The sequence below is a fragment of the Stegodyphus dumicola genome, chromosome 7 (assembly GCF_044657685.1).
Source record: "Stegodyphus dumicola isolate Sdum_Otavi_A_Nest chromosome 7, ASM4465768v1".
Lineage (NCBI taxonomy): Eukaryota > Metazoa > Arthropoda > Arachnida > Araneae > Eresidae > Stegodyphus > Stegodyphus dumicola.
This window is the reverse complement of record NC_140774.1, coordinates 179,426,248-179,445,838: the sequence shown is the minus strand read 5'-3', so window position 1 is coordinate 179,445,838 and position 19,591 is coordinate 179,426,248. Positions and strand designations below refer to the sequence as shown.

Here is a 19,591-nt window from a genome sequence, read left to right as displayed (position 1 = left end):
TCAGTAAAACGTTTCATGCATTTCATGGAACAATCTAACCAATATCTGTCATTATTAGGATCAGTCTTCTGTGCAAGCGTTCACATTTATATTGTTTTTATAAGATAATGTAATGAAATGCTATGGAATCAAATAAGAAACTAAAAATTCCTTAAAAACACTGAAGTTTTATATGCTATAGTTTAAACCAATTTGTCAGCTTGTTTTATTGTTAAGTATCTTATAAATAATGAAGATTGATTCTTTCTTTGCGTCGGCCTGTTTGGATGGATGGATGAATGAATGGAATGTTATTTGTATTTCATATTGTGCTAGCTCTGTTTTTAAGTAATAAAGAATCGGCATGTGGAAAACGACAGCACCTACAGCCACCATTTTTGAATACACGTAGTCCCCGAAATGCGTTCCGAAGCCCGAACTTTGAATTTCGAATTTGCTTTTTATTTATTTTATGTTTTAGACGAACTTTTAATGAAATTTCGATAAAAGACTCAACGATTTTAAAGCAATGTGGATTAAAAAAATATTTATCTTCCACTTGCCAGTGTATTGCCATTCGGCAAAGAATAAGATACTTAAGTTTTTTTCAAATTTAATGAGTTTTTTTAATTAACAAATTAAACGATTTAAAAGCAATAAACGCAATTATTCATCTCTGCTGAAACTGTTAATTTACACTAGTTGGACTTATTAAAAATTATTATTAGTCCAAAGGGATTTGAATCCCGAAGGACTATTAGTTTCGTTTTGGCATTTTGCGTCGGACTCATAAATGTCGGTTCACTTTTCAAACTGTTGCCATAAAATGTTAGAGTCCTGCATTATATTTGAAGAAATTAAATAATGAAAATCTGCATAAATGTATGTATATTTCTCACATTGTCATAAAATAACGGTACATAGAGTCATCGAATTTTGAATAACGTAATCCTCCAACGAATATGAGCATGTGGAAGACCAAATTTGAAATTTGTTTTATGATCGATTTCCTATTTTTTAAAACTTTGACGAATTTTTGATTAACAAACTCAAGGATTTCAAAGCGAGCAATGGCAACGTTGTGCAGAAAAAACATTTTTATCTCCAGCGCGTGAGTCTCTGTATCGGAAATTCTAAAGATATGCTCGTTTTAAAACTATTTTGCGATATTGCTGTTGCACTGGATCTTATGGTTTAAGTGCGAGGAACATGATATTTAATAAAGAAAGGTAACACACAAAATGTTAAAAAACGCCCCTTTAGACGTAATTTAAAATCTGAAACATTTCAGATTTTTTTTTATATATATTTTTCTTTTATATTTTAAAAATTTTAATTTCTAGGCGCACAAGTAATTAGTAAAATAAATAAGATGGAAATTTCCAGTGACTAACTTAACAAAGAATACTGTTCCAGTTACACTGAAATAGTATTAGTTTTCCGATACCAAAAATTCTTTTAGGCACAATAAAAAAATTCAGAATTTATATCGAAAAATTTTTAAATCGTACTCGATCAGAAGCAATGAAATATTTTTGAAATACTGGTGAGCAATTTCGCAACAGAAATGATTTAGACGTACTCATTCAGTTCTTCTAAAACCTTATCTGTGAAACACAAGCTGGCGCCACCGATAAATTTCATTCAAAATAATACAGGTATCACACTACATGAAAATGAAACAACAAAGTTTCTTCACAGTTTTCCGATTGCAGTTATCTATTGATACATTTGTCGTCAAACTTCGTCTGAACTAAAAGAAGTTTGAAACGAAGTATATTATCATATTTATAGTAAGTTTCAGGTCATTTACGCTTAATTTCTTTTTGAAAAAGTTAGATAGCCAAAGGAAAAATTCCAATATCTTATGTTAGCGGTTCAAATAAAAATCTGCTTTTCTCCTACAACGTTTTACGCAATAAGAAAAGAGATTAATTACTTTTAGCATTTTGACTTGCATCTATGAGTATATTTTTACTTCATTTTATGCCATGTGTAACAGAAAAAAAAATCAAAATGAACTACAAATTTAACCGTAGGAGGAATGTTAGTTAAATGGACTTCAGCTAACCAGAACTGAGTTGTCCGGACAGCTTATATTCCTCGCAGGTCAAAAAATTAAATTTCGTTTTAGTTTGTGTTTTTTTAATTTATTTATATAAAATTTAATGGCGTGCATTAATGGTTAATTTCACATTTTGTCCTAAATGCATTTTTCATCTTGTTAATTTTATTATCTTAATATTCTAAATTTATTGCATTGATAATCATATTACGTAATTCTAAACGCATAGTAATATTGATTTCATAATTTTTTAAATAAATTAAAATATTATCATTTATAAGTTGTTTAGATACATGAGTTTTGGATTGCGCAAATAAAAAATACTTCCTTAGTTTTGAAAAATACTTCTACTAATCATTTAATTGCATTGAATTAAACACAGAATGCCAAGAGCAGCCAGCTTAATTTGGTCTTGCTACAACAAACAGCCCCACGAGCGCCGAGAGTTTAAAGCCGCATAAGTGCTTAGAATTCGACCAAAGGAGGAATGGGCTGGTTGCATGACTGGTTTTAGTGGATTTCCCATGTGTATCGTGTATACACATCAATTTCTCGTAGAACATTCACCACGAAGGCATTCTTCTACAGTTTGAAAAGAGTTTTATCTCTGTTTAATGCTATACAAAGCACATTTTAAAATTAAGATAGAAAAACAGACTTAGGTTGGCACAGGTTTTGAAAAGAGTTTCGAGAGAAATGATATAGGTCCCTCTATTTCAGGAGAAGAAAATAAAAATTTCAACACTAGGAGGAGTGAAAAAATTTTATTCGGAAAGCAATGGCGAAACAAATTTATACGGAAAGCAAATAGAAAAGGAATCTAGCATGACACGCTGAGAAAAATAGCAATGAGACGTAGCAAAGCTAAGATATTAAAATTCTGAAAGCGCTGGAAACAGCTAAGTTGTAAAATTAATGTAATTAATTGAAGAAGAAATACTTTCATTAATGTGAAAGAGTTCAAAGAAATTCAATTCATTAACTGAAGGAGATTAACGGATAATTTTTTAATATCCGTGAAAAATATGATCAAGAGTCCAACTGTTATTAGCTACACAAAATCTGATAGCTAATCACAGTTGGTCAATTTTTATTTCTTCTTCTTGAACATATGATTCGTGTTCCCTGAATAGAATTTCAATCCTCTTTCAATTTGGCTGATATACATGTAATAATAAAATTCCATAATCAAGAATACACTTAAAATTCTAACTGCATGTTCTTTTCATTTTTAATGGCGACAACATGTTCTCTTATTTGAAAGTCCGTCGAATTAAATCCACAGCCCCGTAGTCAAGTTGTTTTTTCCGCCTTTTCTACACGTACAGTTATAGAATGTTCAATGTTCTGGAAATATTTAAAGCTAACTAGATTGGCTGACGCCATTTCTTGGAAGCTCCGCCTTTCCAGAGGCTATAAAAGGACTCGCAAAGGAATATCGCGGGCTTTTCTTTAATGTCACGATGCAGTAAACTTCATACAAAAAGTTATTAGTAATTCTTTTTTATTTACTCCGGATATCAGATTTGGTAACTGCTATTTTCTCCTGAACTATAATAAATGGATCTTGTTTCTTAAAACTTACCGTCTGATAATTTAAGCTACTACTAAAGCTGGTACATCACATATATATATATATCAAATCACACTGACATATACTAAAATTCCACAAGAATTAAAATCGGAGATAGTATAAGGTATTTCTCCCGCCTTTTTAGTATGCCTTCGTGTGTAGTCTGCACGCTGGGCGCGTATTCCAGAGGTCCGTGGTTCGTTTCCCGGCGAGGGCGTTGTTCATTTTTCATCTTTATTGCTTCCAAAAAAAATCCTAATGTCTCTACAATAGGATTTTTAAGAATCGAAAGAAGTATTTTACATATTGAAGGTGGAACGTATGGGCAATTCAAACAATTCTGCATTTGATAGAAAAGTTAAGTAATTGTCGGATAAATATAGATAAATTTTATTAATAACTGGCATATTTTTTTTCCTTGCGTTGTTGGTTAAACGTGCTATCAGCTAAGGGCGTTTTGATTAAACATGTTGTCGGCTAAATTTCCTGTCGGTTAAATGTCCATGTTGTCCAAATGTCCGGGTCGGTTAAATGTTCATGTTGGCTAAAAAGACGTATGGATAAATGCCCTGTTGATGAAGTGTCATCGAACTTTTTTTCCTCTATCAGTATCCATTATAATTTGCTCCTTTAAAAAAAAAAAGAAAAAGAAAAAATCAGACTTCAATGAATTAATTGACCACAAAATATACGTCTGACCTCAGTTACTCAAATGTATGTATAAAGTTTAATTAGTTACCATATACAAACGTGTAACGAAAAATTGTAATCGTTGTTAAGCTGTTAACGGTGGTGCTACTTTCGTAGACGTTTGCACGGATTTTGGCGATTTTCTGTTGGCGAGTAATACGACTTATGGTAAACCCATTGCTGGAAAAGTTATTTATGGTAACCGATACTTTGTTGTCATTTTATTTAAAAAATAATGCGTTTTATTATGCATAAATTACGTGTTTTAAATATTATTTATGGCTTCTAAATATTAAAAATCAATTTAATTTTACATTTTTATTTGAAATAAAAATTTTATTGTTTATGATATTTTATGAAATTTTATGTTGTAGATGATGTAATCAATGACGTCACCTTTAAAAAGTAATGAGTTTTAATATCTATAAATTTAATCTGATGTTTTAAACATTATTTATGGCTGTTAAATATTAAAATACAATTTAATTTTGCATATTTTTAAATGATTTTATTATATATGATTATTTAAATAATTTTAATTCTAAGCGTGATGTAATCAGCTCTCTGATTGGTTATAGAATATTTGTGGATTAACGAGCTGTAATCAGCTCCCTGATTTTACTGAAAATTTGTGCATTACCGCGCCATTTTAAAATTTAATTTATATCTTCGAATTCCTACAAAGATGAATGTTGTTATTGGTAAGTACCAAGAATTATTGGTATCGGAATCAAAAAACTGTCCTTTGAGACCTTATTTTGGCCAGCCGCTGGTCGTATTTTAATTCTTTTAAATGTTGGTATAATGTTTTTAATTCGATATTCAATTTTAGTAATATTTTAATCTAATTAAACGTTGGCACAATGTTTTTATAGTGGTGTTTTTATTCTCTTCTTTGCTTTATGAAAGTAATAACCTTACTTCAGTATTTTATAGTCATAGTAAATGTATATATTTACACTTGCCTTCCATCTTAAAAAACGACATTTTCAACAAAAAATTAATCCATTACTTTTAACGATATTTATTTATTTTTTTAAGTTACTATGCGTAAAAACAGCGTTTTAAAATGGCTGACGATTGTAAAAACCGCGCCAACGTAAATCGCCAAAAATCCGTGCAACCGTCTGCCAAATTAGCACCGCTCTTCTCAATCCGGTGCTTGAATAAAAAAGTTATCATTGTTGCATTCCAACGACAGAACGGCATCATCAATCATTTAACTAGACATTTAGAACTCTTTACATTACACTTGACAAAAAACACGTCATGGTGAATACTAATTATTTTGTAACTTTATAACCGTGGAAAATAAAGATTTGTTCAAGAATCATAAATGTGAAATCTTCTAATGAGGAAGCAGTTTTACGCTACCAACGAACGAAACCAATAAAAATTTTTAAAAAAATGCAACGCATTTAAACGACAGAAACAGAATCAATAATAAATGTTCTGTACTTAAATGATATATCTAAATGTATAAAAATTTTATATGATGATAAAGAACAACATTTATTTTCAACAGGATAATTAGTATTTAATTATTTTTATTAGAAATGGGATAAATGCAAAATATTTCCCGAACACAAAATCCTAAAAGATTCTCAAATCTCTAGTATAAGAATATAATAATAATAATAATCTCTTACCTCTTTAGTATTATTTAAAAATGAAGAATTCGTATATATATTCCACGCACTGTGGGAAAACAGTGGCATTTATAAACCACAAAATATTAAATACACGTACTGCACCCGAACATGTGCATCTGGAAGCCTAACTTCTAAATATGGCTTTATTTATTTCAGATTTTGTACGAATTTAATGAATTCTGAATTAACAAATTCGATGATTTATAAAAGCAAGTTGTTGCCACTCTGCAAAGCATAAGAATTAAAACTTTCATCAGAAAATTCGCCAATTTAAAAGAAATGTGTTGCCACTCAGCAAAGCTCAATTAATTTCTCTTTCAAATTTTAACTGACAAACTGTGCGATTTAAAAGAAATTCCTGCTGCCGGATATAAAATATTTTTATCTTCCATTTTCTAGTTTGTTGCCAATTTGCGAAATGTTATTCTATTTAATTTTTCTTTCAAATTTAATCTGACTTCCTGATTCAGCTGATCAACAAACCAAGCGATTTCAAAGCAATAAACGCGTTTGTTTATCTTTATTATTATTAATTACAAGGTGGCCGTGAAATTACACTAACTGGACTCATTAAAAGCATTACATGTTTTTTTTTTTTTTTTTTTTTTTTTTTTTTTTTTTTTTTTTTAGTCCAAAGGGACTGAAATCCCTTTGGATTTCAGTCCCTTTGGACTAAAAAAAAAGTTTAGTCCAAAACTTTCGTTTTGGCATTTTGCGTCGGACTCATAAACGTCGGTTCACTTTTCAAACTGTTGCCACAAAATGTTAGAGTCCTGCATTATATTTGAAGAAATTAAATAATGAAAAATCTGCATAAATGATTGTCTATTTCTCGCATTGTGATAAAACAATGGTACATAGAGCCATCGAATTTTGAATGACGAAATCCTACTGCGAATATGGGCATCTGAAATCCCAAATTTGGAATTTGTTTTATTATAGATTTTATATTTTCTAAAACTTTAACGAATTTTTGATTTACAAACTCAATGCTTTAAAAGCGAGAAATGGCAACGTTATATAGAAAAAAAAATACTTTTATCTCCAGCTCGCGAGACTGTGTATATCGGAAATTCTAAAGATATGCTTAATTTAACATTATTTTGCAATATTGCTCTTGTACTGAATTTTATGGTTTAAGTGCAAAGAACATGATATTTAATAAATAAAGGTAACACTCAAAACGTTAAAAAACGCCCCTTTGGACGTAATTTAAAATCTGAAAAATTTCAGATTTTTTTTTTTTTTTTTTTTTTTTTTTTTTTTTTTTTTTATATATATATATAGCCAACTCCCCCACTAGAAAGAATGTAAGTTACTTAATACCTTTCTGGCCTTTATATCTTCATGTACATTCACTGATCTTATTTATATTATTTTCTATTTTATTTTTATATTATTTTTATATTATTTTTATGTTCTCTTTGATTTGTTTTTGCAAAGTTTGCATTATTTATCTTTTTTATAATCTTCTATGTTTATTTCAACTTTACTTTGATTTCGATTTCATAATGACAATTTCCAATGTTTAATTTCTACAAATAATATAGTACTCAAATACATAAAGATGATAGTGTCGGGGACGATTACTCGAGTTTTACAAGATTTGTCTACAGTAATTGATTTTTACTCCAAATTGAATTGACTAAAATGCTTCATGAGAATCAGTTCTTTGAGTAACAACTATTCGCGGAAATATTTGGCCTGACTAGAATTGCCGGTTTGGCTTTAACTTATAACTCGAGTAAAGACGAAACACTTTCATATTTACGTATTTTTATCAATTATTGATCATTAAACGGGAGTTGGTTTGTTCCCCTTGAAAAGTCAACTAATTTCCGATCAATGACAATAATTACATGTTTTAATTTTTACTTTTACAATTGTAATATTATTCCTCGTGATGATTTAACTCCAGTCCCCGTTAAAACATTATTAACATTTTGCTTTCAAATTACTTCAAAACATCTTTCAAAATATAACTTACCAGTATGGATGCACACTTTTAAAATAATTCTACTTTAATTAAACTTAGGAGATAATATAATCAATTAATCAATACTGTTTAGGAAATAAATTATTATTAACTAACTTTGCAGCAATTGCGCAAGTAATAATAACTTGTATTCGCACTAAATGGATTTAAGTTCATACAACATTTGATATGCTAAATAGCAGCTATTAGCGCTATTTATCTCTTACCTAATGTACCCACTTTATATATTATCTCCAACCTTTTTAAGTTTTAAAGTTCTTATATATATATATATATATATATATATATATATATATACACACAGTATTTTTTGCCGCTGACGCGTCAGTGGCTAGTAAGAGAAAACGACGAAAGTGTTAAAATCTCTCTTTGAAGTTAAATTCTGCGTGTAATGAAAACAAATTTTAAAAGCACCGCTTTTAAAAGAACACATCTATATTCAGTACTATCAATACAGATATATAAACGAAAAAGAATAAATGGTGTGAATAATTAAAACTCTTGAATCTTGAATTTCATTTTCTCAATATAACTGAAAGAAATGCATTAGAAACCGTTCAAATAATTAATTTTTTCTAGAATTTCTTTGAATCATTGTGTGTAGGAAGGAAAATTAATTCACACAAGTAAACACTAATTATGGAGCAGAAAATCAAGAAAAAGAACAATAACAAATGTTGTCTATTTTAGGAGTTTTTAGAAGAGAATCTCTAAATCCCGAACACCTTTATGATAAGAAATAGTAATGGTTATTTTAGAGCTACTTAAATTAAAAGAAATGTTTTTTACTAACGAAACTTTACGTCTTTTTAGGTTAGGATTCAAACATATAAAGATTTTTTTCGAATCTTGAAACCCCATCCCAAATTTTTATGAACTTCTAAGGTAATGAATGATATTCCATTACGTTATATTTAAGAACTATTTCAAATACAAAACTGTATTGCTTCCGAAGCGTATTCACTTATTATTTCACAGTTTCTGACGTAATGTCAAATGAAATGCGTGCACATATTCTATTCTCTCTATATACATACACAATAAACAAAAAAACGTTTAACTTAAAAACTGGGCATCCACATGTTTAATGTTAATTGCATTTTGCTTCTAACTGGATTATGTAATTTTTTATTTTTATGAGTGCTGCATAAGGCAATCTAATGTTATACAACTTGAGATTTTAGCTGCTTACAGATTATTTCATAAAAAAAATGTTTTCAAAAAAAAAAAAAAACTTCCTTTCTGGATGGATTAAGCCCCAACCTTTAACACTCCCTTGTTATTTTATTTTTAGTTATGATTTTCCAAAGTCAAACGCATTTTGCCTTTCTCTTAACTTTTCTGTAATCAATTGAATTCAGCTCAATATTAATTTTCTGTAGTTTGGGAATCATGTGCCTAGAGCGTATAACAGTTAAAACTTCTGGGGAAAATTCCTATTGCAGCTGTTTGGAATCAAAATGCCGTAAAATGTGGCTTTGATCAGATGCAGAGACCGGAAATAGAAAAGTCCTATTTGACCAGTCAACGGATATCTACCGTTCAATTAAAAAGGCAAAGCTCTTATATATATTAGTATATTCTGCTTAGTAAGTCAGATACGCTGCGATATAAATTGCAGAAGATGAATGCTTAAAATTTAATTGGTTCATCTCTAATGAGATGTACAGATTTTCATTCATTTGTTACTGAAAAATTTTATGTTATAAACATCATTTAGAAGATTTAACGCACATGCTTCTGACTTTCGAGAATTTTAACGAAACACCGTTATTTTAATGTTATCCCAGGAAATTCTGCGCCATTTCAAAATCGGAAGATGTTTAATTAAAATCATTAAGAACATTTAATTCACACGCTTCTGACTTTCGAGAATTTTAACGAATCACCGTTATTTTAATGTTAACCCAGGAAATTCTGCGCCATTTCATTTAATTCACACGCTTCTGACTTTCGAGAATTTTAACGAATCACCGTTATTTTAATGTTAACCCAGGAAATTCTGCGCCATTTCAAAATCGAAAGATGGTTAATTAAAATCATTAAGAATATTTAATTCACATGCTTCTGACTTTCGAGAATTTTAATGAAACACCGTTGTTTTATTATTATCCCAGGAAATTTTGCGCCATTTCAAAATTGGAAGATAGTTATATGAACATTTAATGCACATGCTTCTGACTTTCTAAAATTTTAATGAAACATCGCTATTTTATTGCTCTCTCAGGAAATTATGCGTGGCTACTTTCAGTACTCTATCTTGAATTTTAAATTTTATGTTGTCACATCTCGAAAAGAATATTCATTAAGAAGTTTGTAATTTTAATTAAAAAATTCGAAATATAGAGATATTATTTTTTCAAATTAATTTCAGACACTTGTATATCATGTTTTTCAAAAGTTATGACACGCTGCCTAAAATGTTCTTCCGATTTTGCCCATCACTGCACTCGTGACGCCTGCATTTATTTTCATGTAAATATAAAACTCACATAAAAATAACTATTTGATTGGTTTGATGAGGAGGCAGTCATTTGCTTAAGCGCTAGGGTGCATTTTAAGGAACATTATCGCGTTTTTATGTTACACAGAGTTAATGACGAAAACATTAAAATGTTCATTCATCCAGTCCGTTCGCCCAGATTAAAATACAGGTGAAATTACTAATGTTCAGCGTTCTTAAACACTGGCACTGGTGCGTTAACGTGTAAATGAATAAGGCATCGGAAATTTCTTTAGTATATAAATAGAACGTTCATTATCGTTATAATTTAATAACTGTAGCTGTTGATTGATAATTTTTTTCTAGTACCGTACATTATGTATCGTTACGTACCTTACATTTTCCTAACTAACAGATTATAGTTTAACTAATTGAAGTGTATAATTATCCGGCTCTTCTTACAGCCTGTTTTTTAACGATTACTATTTCTGATAAATGAATTACAGAAAAAATCCAAAGGATGTGTCAAAACTGATTCTAATAAAATTATAATAATGATGAAGGATTAAAATGCAATTGTATGTCAAATATCCAAGTAACTGAGGCAATAAGTTCCGATATTCTGTAAATAAGGTTAATTCGATTTTTTTTTTAATTTTTAGATTTACTTTTTTAGATCAATCAATGATATGCTTAATTTTTCAGGGAGGAAATTAAAAAAAATTAACTGCACCAATTTTTAGTTCAAAGAGGCTATTCGCCCAGAAGGACTATTGATTTCATTCTTTCATTGCGTGGTTCACTATAAATGTCGGTTCACTTTTCAAATTGTTGCCACCAAATATTACAGCCCTGCATTATAATTAAAGAAATTAAATAATGAAGAATCTGCATAAATGTATGTATGTTCCTCGCATTGTGATATAACAACGGTACATAGAGCCATCAAATTTTGAATAACGTAGGTTTCCACACGAATATGGGCATCTGGAAGCCCAAATTTAGAATTTGGAATTTGTTTTATTATCTATTTCATATTTTGTAAATCGTAAACGAATTTTTGATTAACAAAATCAACGATTTCAAAGCGAGCAATCGCAACACTGTACGGGAAAAAAATTATCTCCAGCGCGCGAGACTGTGCATCGGATTTAATGCTTTAAGTGCGAAGAACATTATATTTAATAAATAAAGGCAACACACAAAACGTAAAAAACTGCTACTTTGGGCGCAATGTAAAATCTAAAAGCTTTCAGATTTTTGTTTTAAATTTTGTTTCTGAAAAATAATTTATAAAAGAAATTTTTTCTGTCAAGTTAAATGACGAAATCACTTCATATGCTTAAACACATGACGCATTCTTTTTTCAATTAAAAGAAAGTAGTAAAATTTATCACTGTTGCCATACACAAAATTACGCACAAAACTTTGTTTTCATTTTAAAGTTCAAGCTGGAAAAAGGTGCGTACGAAATTCATATTCTTACTGCAAACTTTCTTATTCATGTAAAATAATAAATCATATTAGTTTTTATATTAGTATTTAAAGGAAGAGGGGAAACCTAGCTAAAAGTATAATTCTACTCGGCTTAGAAAGATACACGTGATTTAGATGCTTGAAGTTTCAAATCTTTTTGATCTAAACTACTGTAAATCTACCAAATTTTGAAAAATAAATAAATAAATAAATAAAATAAAAGTAAGACCTACCGCATGAACAGTGCAAGAGCGTCTTACATGTGACGTCATATTCGGACGAGTTTGATACTGCGTATTTCATAAACTAGGGATTCAAACTTCTTTTGATTGAATTTCGGCACTTAATTTATTCTCCATTAAATAAACAACACTCCCAGCTAGATTAATAAATTATCAATAAGAAGAAACTATTAAATTTATTGAGAATAACCAAGTTCTTGGAGAAAACGAACGATTCTCATTGCAGTCGAAGGAGTAATGATTATCGTAACTACTTTTTTGGTACAGTATTTCTTGTATTCTAAGCAAGTACTTTTTTTTTACTTGCGACCTTCAATAAAACTGGGATGTATCTTAGAAACACGGGAACTTAAGATGCTCAGGTTTTTACAAATTACTCACTACTGCAAAGTAATTGATTTTTCCAAATTTCTAATTTTAAAAGATACGCTGTTTTTCAATAAATGGAAATAGATAATTAAAAAATACTCGTGTGGTGGTGTGTTTTATTCAATTTTATTTTATTGAAATCAAAATTACTTTTTTTCTCTTATCAATACGTCTGAGCTACAGACTTGAAGAAATTTTATCTTCGAAGAAATGCAGGATTAAAAAGGTTATTATGTTGGAACTACAGATAATTATGTTAGAACTACACAGGAGTAAGTTATAAGAAATTCGAACCGTTATGTGACAGTTCCAAATAAGCAATTACGTACTTATCAGCATCAAGATATTGAACGCGGAGAAATTACAAAGATAACACATAATTTTTTTTAAATCATTTCCTAAATTGTTTTGAGATACTCGTATTTTACACCCTGTGAAAAAGAAATACATAGATTTGCACGATTCTCTAAAATGAATTTGCATGACATTCTTCTGATTCTCTGAGATAAATGTACAGAATTACTATAGCGAGGTAGCAATTTTTTCTTATTTTTAAACATTTACCTTGTTTCACAATTTAAACATGCTTTCCTTTAAAAAAATCGCCCTTTTTGTCAAGATAACGGTATATATAGATACATACAATTCATATTTATTTCCTCAGAAAAAACAAATCTAGCACATATGCTATTTTTAAATAGTTTCACCGTACTAATTCATACTAAAGAAATTGTGAAATAATATTCTTTTGGTCTCATTTGAAAGGCATCCATCCAATGGCCATTCATATCGAAAATTAACTAAAATAATTTTATGAGAGATAAGAACTTTTCTCAAATTCTATGAAATTTAAAGAAATTAGTATAGAATTGCATTTATTTTTAGTTAATATTTCTTCTCATTAAACTTTTATTTGTTTTAACAATATAATTTTAATATTTATTGCCTGGTTTTATACAAATAAAAATATTTTTTACCATTACTAAGAAAATATTTTCGTTTTTCCAACAGACAAAACTACTTTTTATCATTACTGCAATTCATATACTGTCGCCGCGATCCTTCAAGATGTTAAAAAAAGAGGTTTCTGGAATTTTGATACATTTTGTTTCCCCCCAAATGCGCAATAGGACAAGACAGTAATTTCTAACTGACAAAAGCATTAAAAATCATTCAGCATCTTATCTTGTCTACCTTTGTAAACGAAGAAAGAAGTAAAAAATTGAAAGATACAAGTGAGAGAGCGTTACACCTCCGCAAGTTGCCCTTAGCAACGCATATCACGTGGCAGTCAACAAAGTCTATATTTTTGCGAAAGCAGTAGAAGTTTGAAATCGTTTACTTACCGATAGCGCAACGACGATAAGGTTGAAGATCATTACTTTTGCTGTCATTTTGACACCAGTTCCAAATGTGTCACGTAAAATATTTTTTTCAATCGTCTGATGGGCGTAGAATTCTTTCAGAATCAAAGTTCTACGTTAAAAGATGCGGCAGTTGAAAAATCAATTAAAAGTTGCGTTTTCGAATTTTTTGAAGTTCAAGTTCCGAGGAATGTTATTTATACACAACCTCCGTAACAGTTTGTACTTAAGGTTTGTATTTGAGAATCATCTGGCAGTTGAGCACTTCGTTAGAAAACTTCTCCGAATAAAATTTTCACGTTTAAAGTATTTAACTTTATTAATTAAGTTCTTTAACGATATCCATACACAAAGTTTTGATGGTCATAATAATCCTAATGCCTAATACAGCAGTAATGACAAGTTTCCAATACATAAAATTTGTATGGCTTCATTAGTATTATTTCATTTTCCGTGAAGATTTCGTAGCTCCACAATAAATCGGAAGTTCCACATTTCAAATTCTCAAGTATTTTACTCGGCTATTCAACGACTGCTACCTATTGATGTAAGCGATAGGTAGTTTGAAACTGGTATCACAAAATAATATATAATTCGCAATATGGGAAAAAGAGGTTCTTATATCTTTGAAGATTAATTTTCTTAGGAAATTCCACGGAATATCAAGAATAATAAAGGTGATTACGCACAGTCATATAGTAGTAATACAAACTTCAGTCAACCGGATTTAATATTAAAACCATAGTGAGAAGGTTCTGAAGCAGGTCTCACCTTCATTCTAACTCTAAACAGAAATTATCGAAGAAATTTCGACAGGAAATTAATTTTCCGCACTTTTCCAAAAGTTTTAAAAAGTTCGTCTGCGTCCCGAGTACAGACGTCTCTTAGAAACTGGATCAGTGAATATAATCCTAAGGATTCGGAGTGTTGTGAACAGCAGATACTATTGTCATAGTAGTAGTTATTAGAAGAAATGTGTGACACTGACTGCCATCGCTGTAAGAATAGGAGATTCTGATATCTGCGCTCACGTGGTTTGGAAACCCTAAAGCTTTCGGGTTCTAGCGCATAGGTTCTTACGTTCAGGGTTACCACATTAGAAAGGTCCGAACGCCAAGTGCGCTTGCGCTTGGCGAGAAAAGTTAATCGCCGTTTAAAACTTTTTTAGGGTTGTCGACATTTCGGAAATCTGGATGCACTGCCGCGCAGCCAATTCGATCACGAATAGGAAAAGAAGGAAAATAACACATGTCGGAGGAAAATGCGGATTCTCAAAAGCTAATTTGAGACTCGTTTTATCGTATTTTACTTTTGGGAAATTTTAAGCAATCTGACTATCACTTATAATTATGCAGTGGCACTTTATTAAAAGTAGTTTAGGCTTTCATGAAAAGAAGTGAACTTTTACTTGTTAAATTGGCTTTATCGATATGCTTTTTATAAAAATAGAATCGGATAGTTCTAAAAGTCTTCATCTTGAGTTAAACTACTTTTAGTTATTACATTAACATTTGACTTTTCAAGAACATTTTAAAGATATTTCCCACTACATCAGTATTATTTTGAATTGAAAGAAAGGCCTTGATGAAATATTAGAATAAAAATTTAAGTGATTTTTTTATCTGTATATTTATTTAAATTCATGGATGGCAGAAAATTTTAAATGACTTGAAACTTTTTTTAATTTGTAAATTAATGCTGCATATAATTCGAGTTTTAATTTTTTTTCATTTAATGAAGCCAAGTGATATTACTTTAACAGTGTGTAATATTTTTAATTAATAATTTTATTATATTTAAAATAACAAAAGCATTTTATTGAAATGTTTTTAAATGCTAAACATATATTAATTATATTCTGACGCAGTTTTATTATTTTATGATAAGCATGCAAAAACGTTCATTGTACTAGAAGTAGTTTTCATTCTCAAATTCACGTGCCGATAGTTGAAGCCTCCCACTGTTTTCGAGAACACAAATGCTATAGGAGTTCGTAAATAAAATCGATCAACTTCGTGAAAAAAGTAAATGATATGGATACCAAATGACTTCCCTGCACGACCTATTAAATTATGCATATACATTTCTTGCTGTGATTCATTTAAACTTATTGCCTCAAATTTCATTAGAGATATATTTCTTATTCAATCAGTTCAGTTCTCACTTCGCGGCAAGGCAAAAAATCCAAAATAAACTCGAAGTGTCTTCATTAAAAATTGTTAAATACAGAAAAACATAAAACACCAAATATAAAAATTTAATAAAAAAAATCTGAAAAGTTTCAGATTTTAAATTACGTCCAAAGGGGAGTTTTTTTAACGTTTTCTGCGTACGTTTATTTATTGAATATCATGTTCTTTGCACTTAAATCATGAAGTTCAGTTAAATAGCAATGTCGCAAAATAATTTTAAAATGAGCATATCTTTAGAATTTCTGATACACAGTTCCGCACGCTGGAGATAAAAAGGTATTTTAATCAAAAATTCGTTAGAGATTTACAAAATATGAAATCGATAATAAAACAAATTCCAAATTTCAAATTTGGTCTTCCACATGCCCATATTCGTAGGAGGATTACGTCATTCAAAATTCGATGGCTCTACGTACCGTTGTTTTATCACAATGCGAGAAATATACATACATTTAATGCAGATTTTTTATCATTTAATTTCTTCAAATATAATGCAGGACTCTTAATATTTGGTGGCAACAATTTGAAAAGTGAAACAGACATATATAGTGATTCAACGCGAAATCGCAAAACGTAAACAATAGTCCTTCAGGGACAAAGCCCCTTTGGACTAATTAAAAACAGTTAAAAAAATTATAATTAAATTTAGAGTTTCTACGCAAAAACAAACAATTCGGTCAGCGGGCAAGAAGACAAAATATCGGTGCACTTAACTGAAAATTAAATTTTGTTCCCACTTGGCAAAAAGACACTAAATTTGGTGCATCAACTGACTTAATTCACTATTCTACTATAATATTTCAAATGTAAACAAATAACAGCCTCGTTAGGCTTAGTACCACTATTAAACTGTTAACAGTTCTACAACTATTGCATACAGACTAACTAGGCTTAAAAACCTTAAATGGAACATAAGACAAACATCTAGAACAGTCCTTTATTCTGTGCGTACGTACAGATGTTAAGCAAATGCTTCGTTCAAATGGATTCGAGGGCGGTCGAAATGAAAATTTTCGTTGAAATATGATAACCAGAAAGTAAAAAGGAAGGAAGTAAAAATGATCAAAATTTGAAAACCATAACAAAGTTTATCAGTCAGCGTTAAAGTAAGACAGCTTTTAAAACTAAGCTGATATTCCATTTTAAGTTACTTCCAAATTTAAATATTTCAATCTTCAATTTGTGTTCGACACTTGAAAGGAATTTCAAACTTTCAAGTTAAGTACCTCGATCAAATTTATTGTACGTTGTCAAATTTTTTGTCTTATTTCTTATAATAAGTAAAAATATTAATATAACTGTGGGGATCGCGAGGAACGTGTAAAAAATTTGATTTAGCAATTTTTACAAAACTGACTTTTGGAATTTAAATAACCAAAACAGGAATATTTTTGTATAAAATGGCTTTGTAATTGGAAGTATATGCATACATACGATCAACGGTTGCGGCAGTGTAAGGATATTTATGGAGTTAACCAGGGATAGCACTGACGTCGCAACAGGTTTTAAAAAGGAATAGTATACTACTACTGTAGATTTTTAAGTTGTTCATAATTAATTAGGCAAACTCTGACACAGGAGACTTTTTTTTATATATTTTACAAATATTTCAATGGAAAGTTTTCCATCAAGTATCGGATTCACAATAATTGCAATAATCTTCTCATATATTAGAAATGCTTGGTTGTAAAAGGGCTTCTTGTAACCGAAAAATGCCTACTAATTACATATCGTTATTTACATTATTATATATATAAATCAAGTTTGATTTGGTTTGGCGTGGCTTATTCAGTTATAACAAAGCACTCGAGGGCTATCTGCCTAAAGAAAGAGATGCCTTCGTGGAGGACGTTTTAAGGGACACTAGCTCGTATGCACGTTACACATGAGGAAAACCGCTTAAACGCTCATGCAGCTAGCCAGCTTGCTAGGATTCGGAAGAGTGTTCAGCGATTTTACCGCTCGGCCGCTTTGGGGCTATATATATTTCGCAGAACATTACCAAGCATCATATTCTCTGATTCATGAAATAAATTAATATTAATAAATTAATTGAAAATAATTTGGGAATGCTCAAAATCCGAAAAGAAATTTGTAAAATTGAGGAAATATATTGATAATAAAACGAACTTACGTAATTATTCAATAGAAATCTCGTTTTTTAACACTTGGTTTGCGAAACTCAATTGAAATGGCGCTTAAAGACGTTTGAAAATTAAAGCCATGCCATGCAAGCACGTATAATATCTTATAGACTGAAAGGTTAAGTCTGGAGGAAATAACTACCATTCAGACACTTCATAAACCCAAGCTTTAAATAAACTCTAACGAATTATGACTCTAACGTAAATTTGTGGAGCGTAAATAATTAAAACTGAAGTCAAAATTAATTAAAATTTTAATTTTTATACTGACTATAAATGCAGAAGGAAATGCAAAATAGAGGTGGTTGATTAAATAACGGATATATTAGCTGAAGAACGTATTAAAGAATAAACGCAGATGAAGAGCGCCATAATTCGTGATGTATAGCGAAAATCTTCAGTGATTATTCATGACGTATAGCGAAAATCTTCAGTGCTATAAACTTTTACATTACGACAGGATAGAGTAGGATGTCAGCTATTATTGTTTCTGTTAATGTAAATACGTTACCTGTTATGAATTATTAAGGAACAAATTTTAAACTTGGTAACTTTCAAAAATAAATTACTACTGTCTAGTGGTGGGCAAGGACATCCATTAGCACAATAGCCGAACTGGTGTTTGAGGCACAAGAAGTAGCATATTGCCTTTGGCCCTCTGAGCGGCCAGGGTTTTCGCTAAGAAAGCACAAATTTCCCAAAACCACCGAGAACAAATTATTTTAATGTAAAATTTCTCCTGGTATTTCATGTCCGGATTTGTTTTCCTTTGATGTATTGCCCTAATTTCTTTGACATATTTTGATATGCACGTATATACACAAAACAGGTATCACAAAAACATTACAGATATCAAATATTACAGATATCACAAAAATATTACATGCCGTACATCTGCGGCCTTGCCGCTTAGAGGGTTAATTGCAGAAATTTTAAATAAAAAGCAAGTTGTCAAACAGCAATCGCCGTTATATAATTAGAATGCTCGGATGGAAACAAAAATATACTGTAGAAAAAAAATTAATCAATTAAATAAGCATAATGTGAAATTAAATATTTGTCTGTATAACCAAGTAAAAATATAATATTTATGTGGCAATCTCAAAGATAAAATGATCACTAGTTTCAATGAGGCCCACCAGCGGTCGAGCGGTGAAGTCGCTAAATTCGATCCGGGGTTCGAATCCAGGAAAACGGACTGGCTGCGAGGGCGTTTTGTGTTTTCTCCATGTATATTATGTATACCAGCCAATTTCCCTTCGAAAATCCTCCACAAAGTCATCCTTCCCGTTAGACAGATAGCCCTCGAGTGCTTTGCCTTAATCAACTAAAGCAGACCACTAGTGCCAATGGTTAAAAAGCGTACTCACCGGGCAAGACAGCATCACTTTTAAGACCTTAACTAC

The 19,591-nt window shown here is 30.4% G+C and overlaps 1 protein-coding gene across 5 annotated transcripts in view; it reads right to left on the bottom strand.

Annotated features, from left to right (window-relative positions):
• LOC118187711 (protein madd-4-like) overlaps positions 1–14,887 on the bottom strand; it is a 557,221-nt gene extending 542,334 nt beyond the window's left edge. For 4 of the 5 annotated variants that reach the window (XR_015042253.1, XR_015042254.1, XM_085821132.1 and 1 more), the window contains exon 1: positions 13,463–13,531. Coding sequence is in view for 3 of the 5 variants with exons in the window: in XM_085821132.1 (XP_085677258.1) it covers positions 13,463–13,516 (54 nt within the window). In the remaining 2 variants the exon portion in view is untranslated. Of the gene's footprint in view, positions 1–13,462; positions 13,532–13,831 lie in introns of those variants that run through there. The other variant, XM_085821131.1, reaches the window with a different exon arrangement.
• Between the last annotated feature and the right edge of the window lie 4,704 nt (positions 14,888–19,591).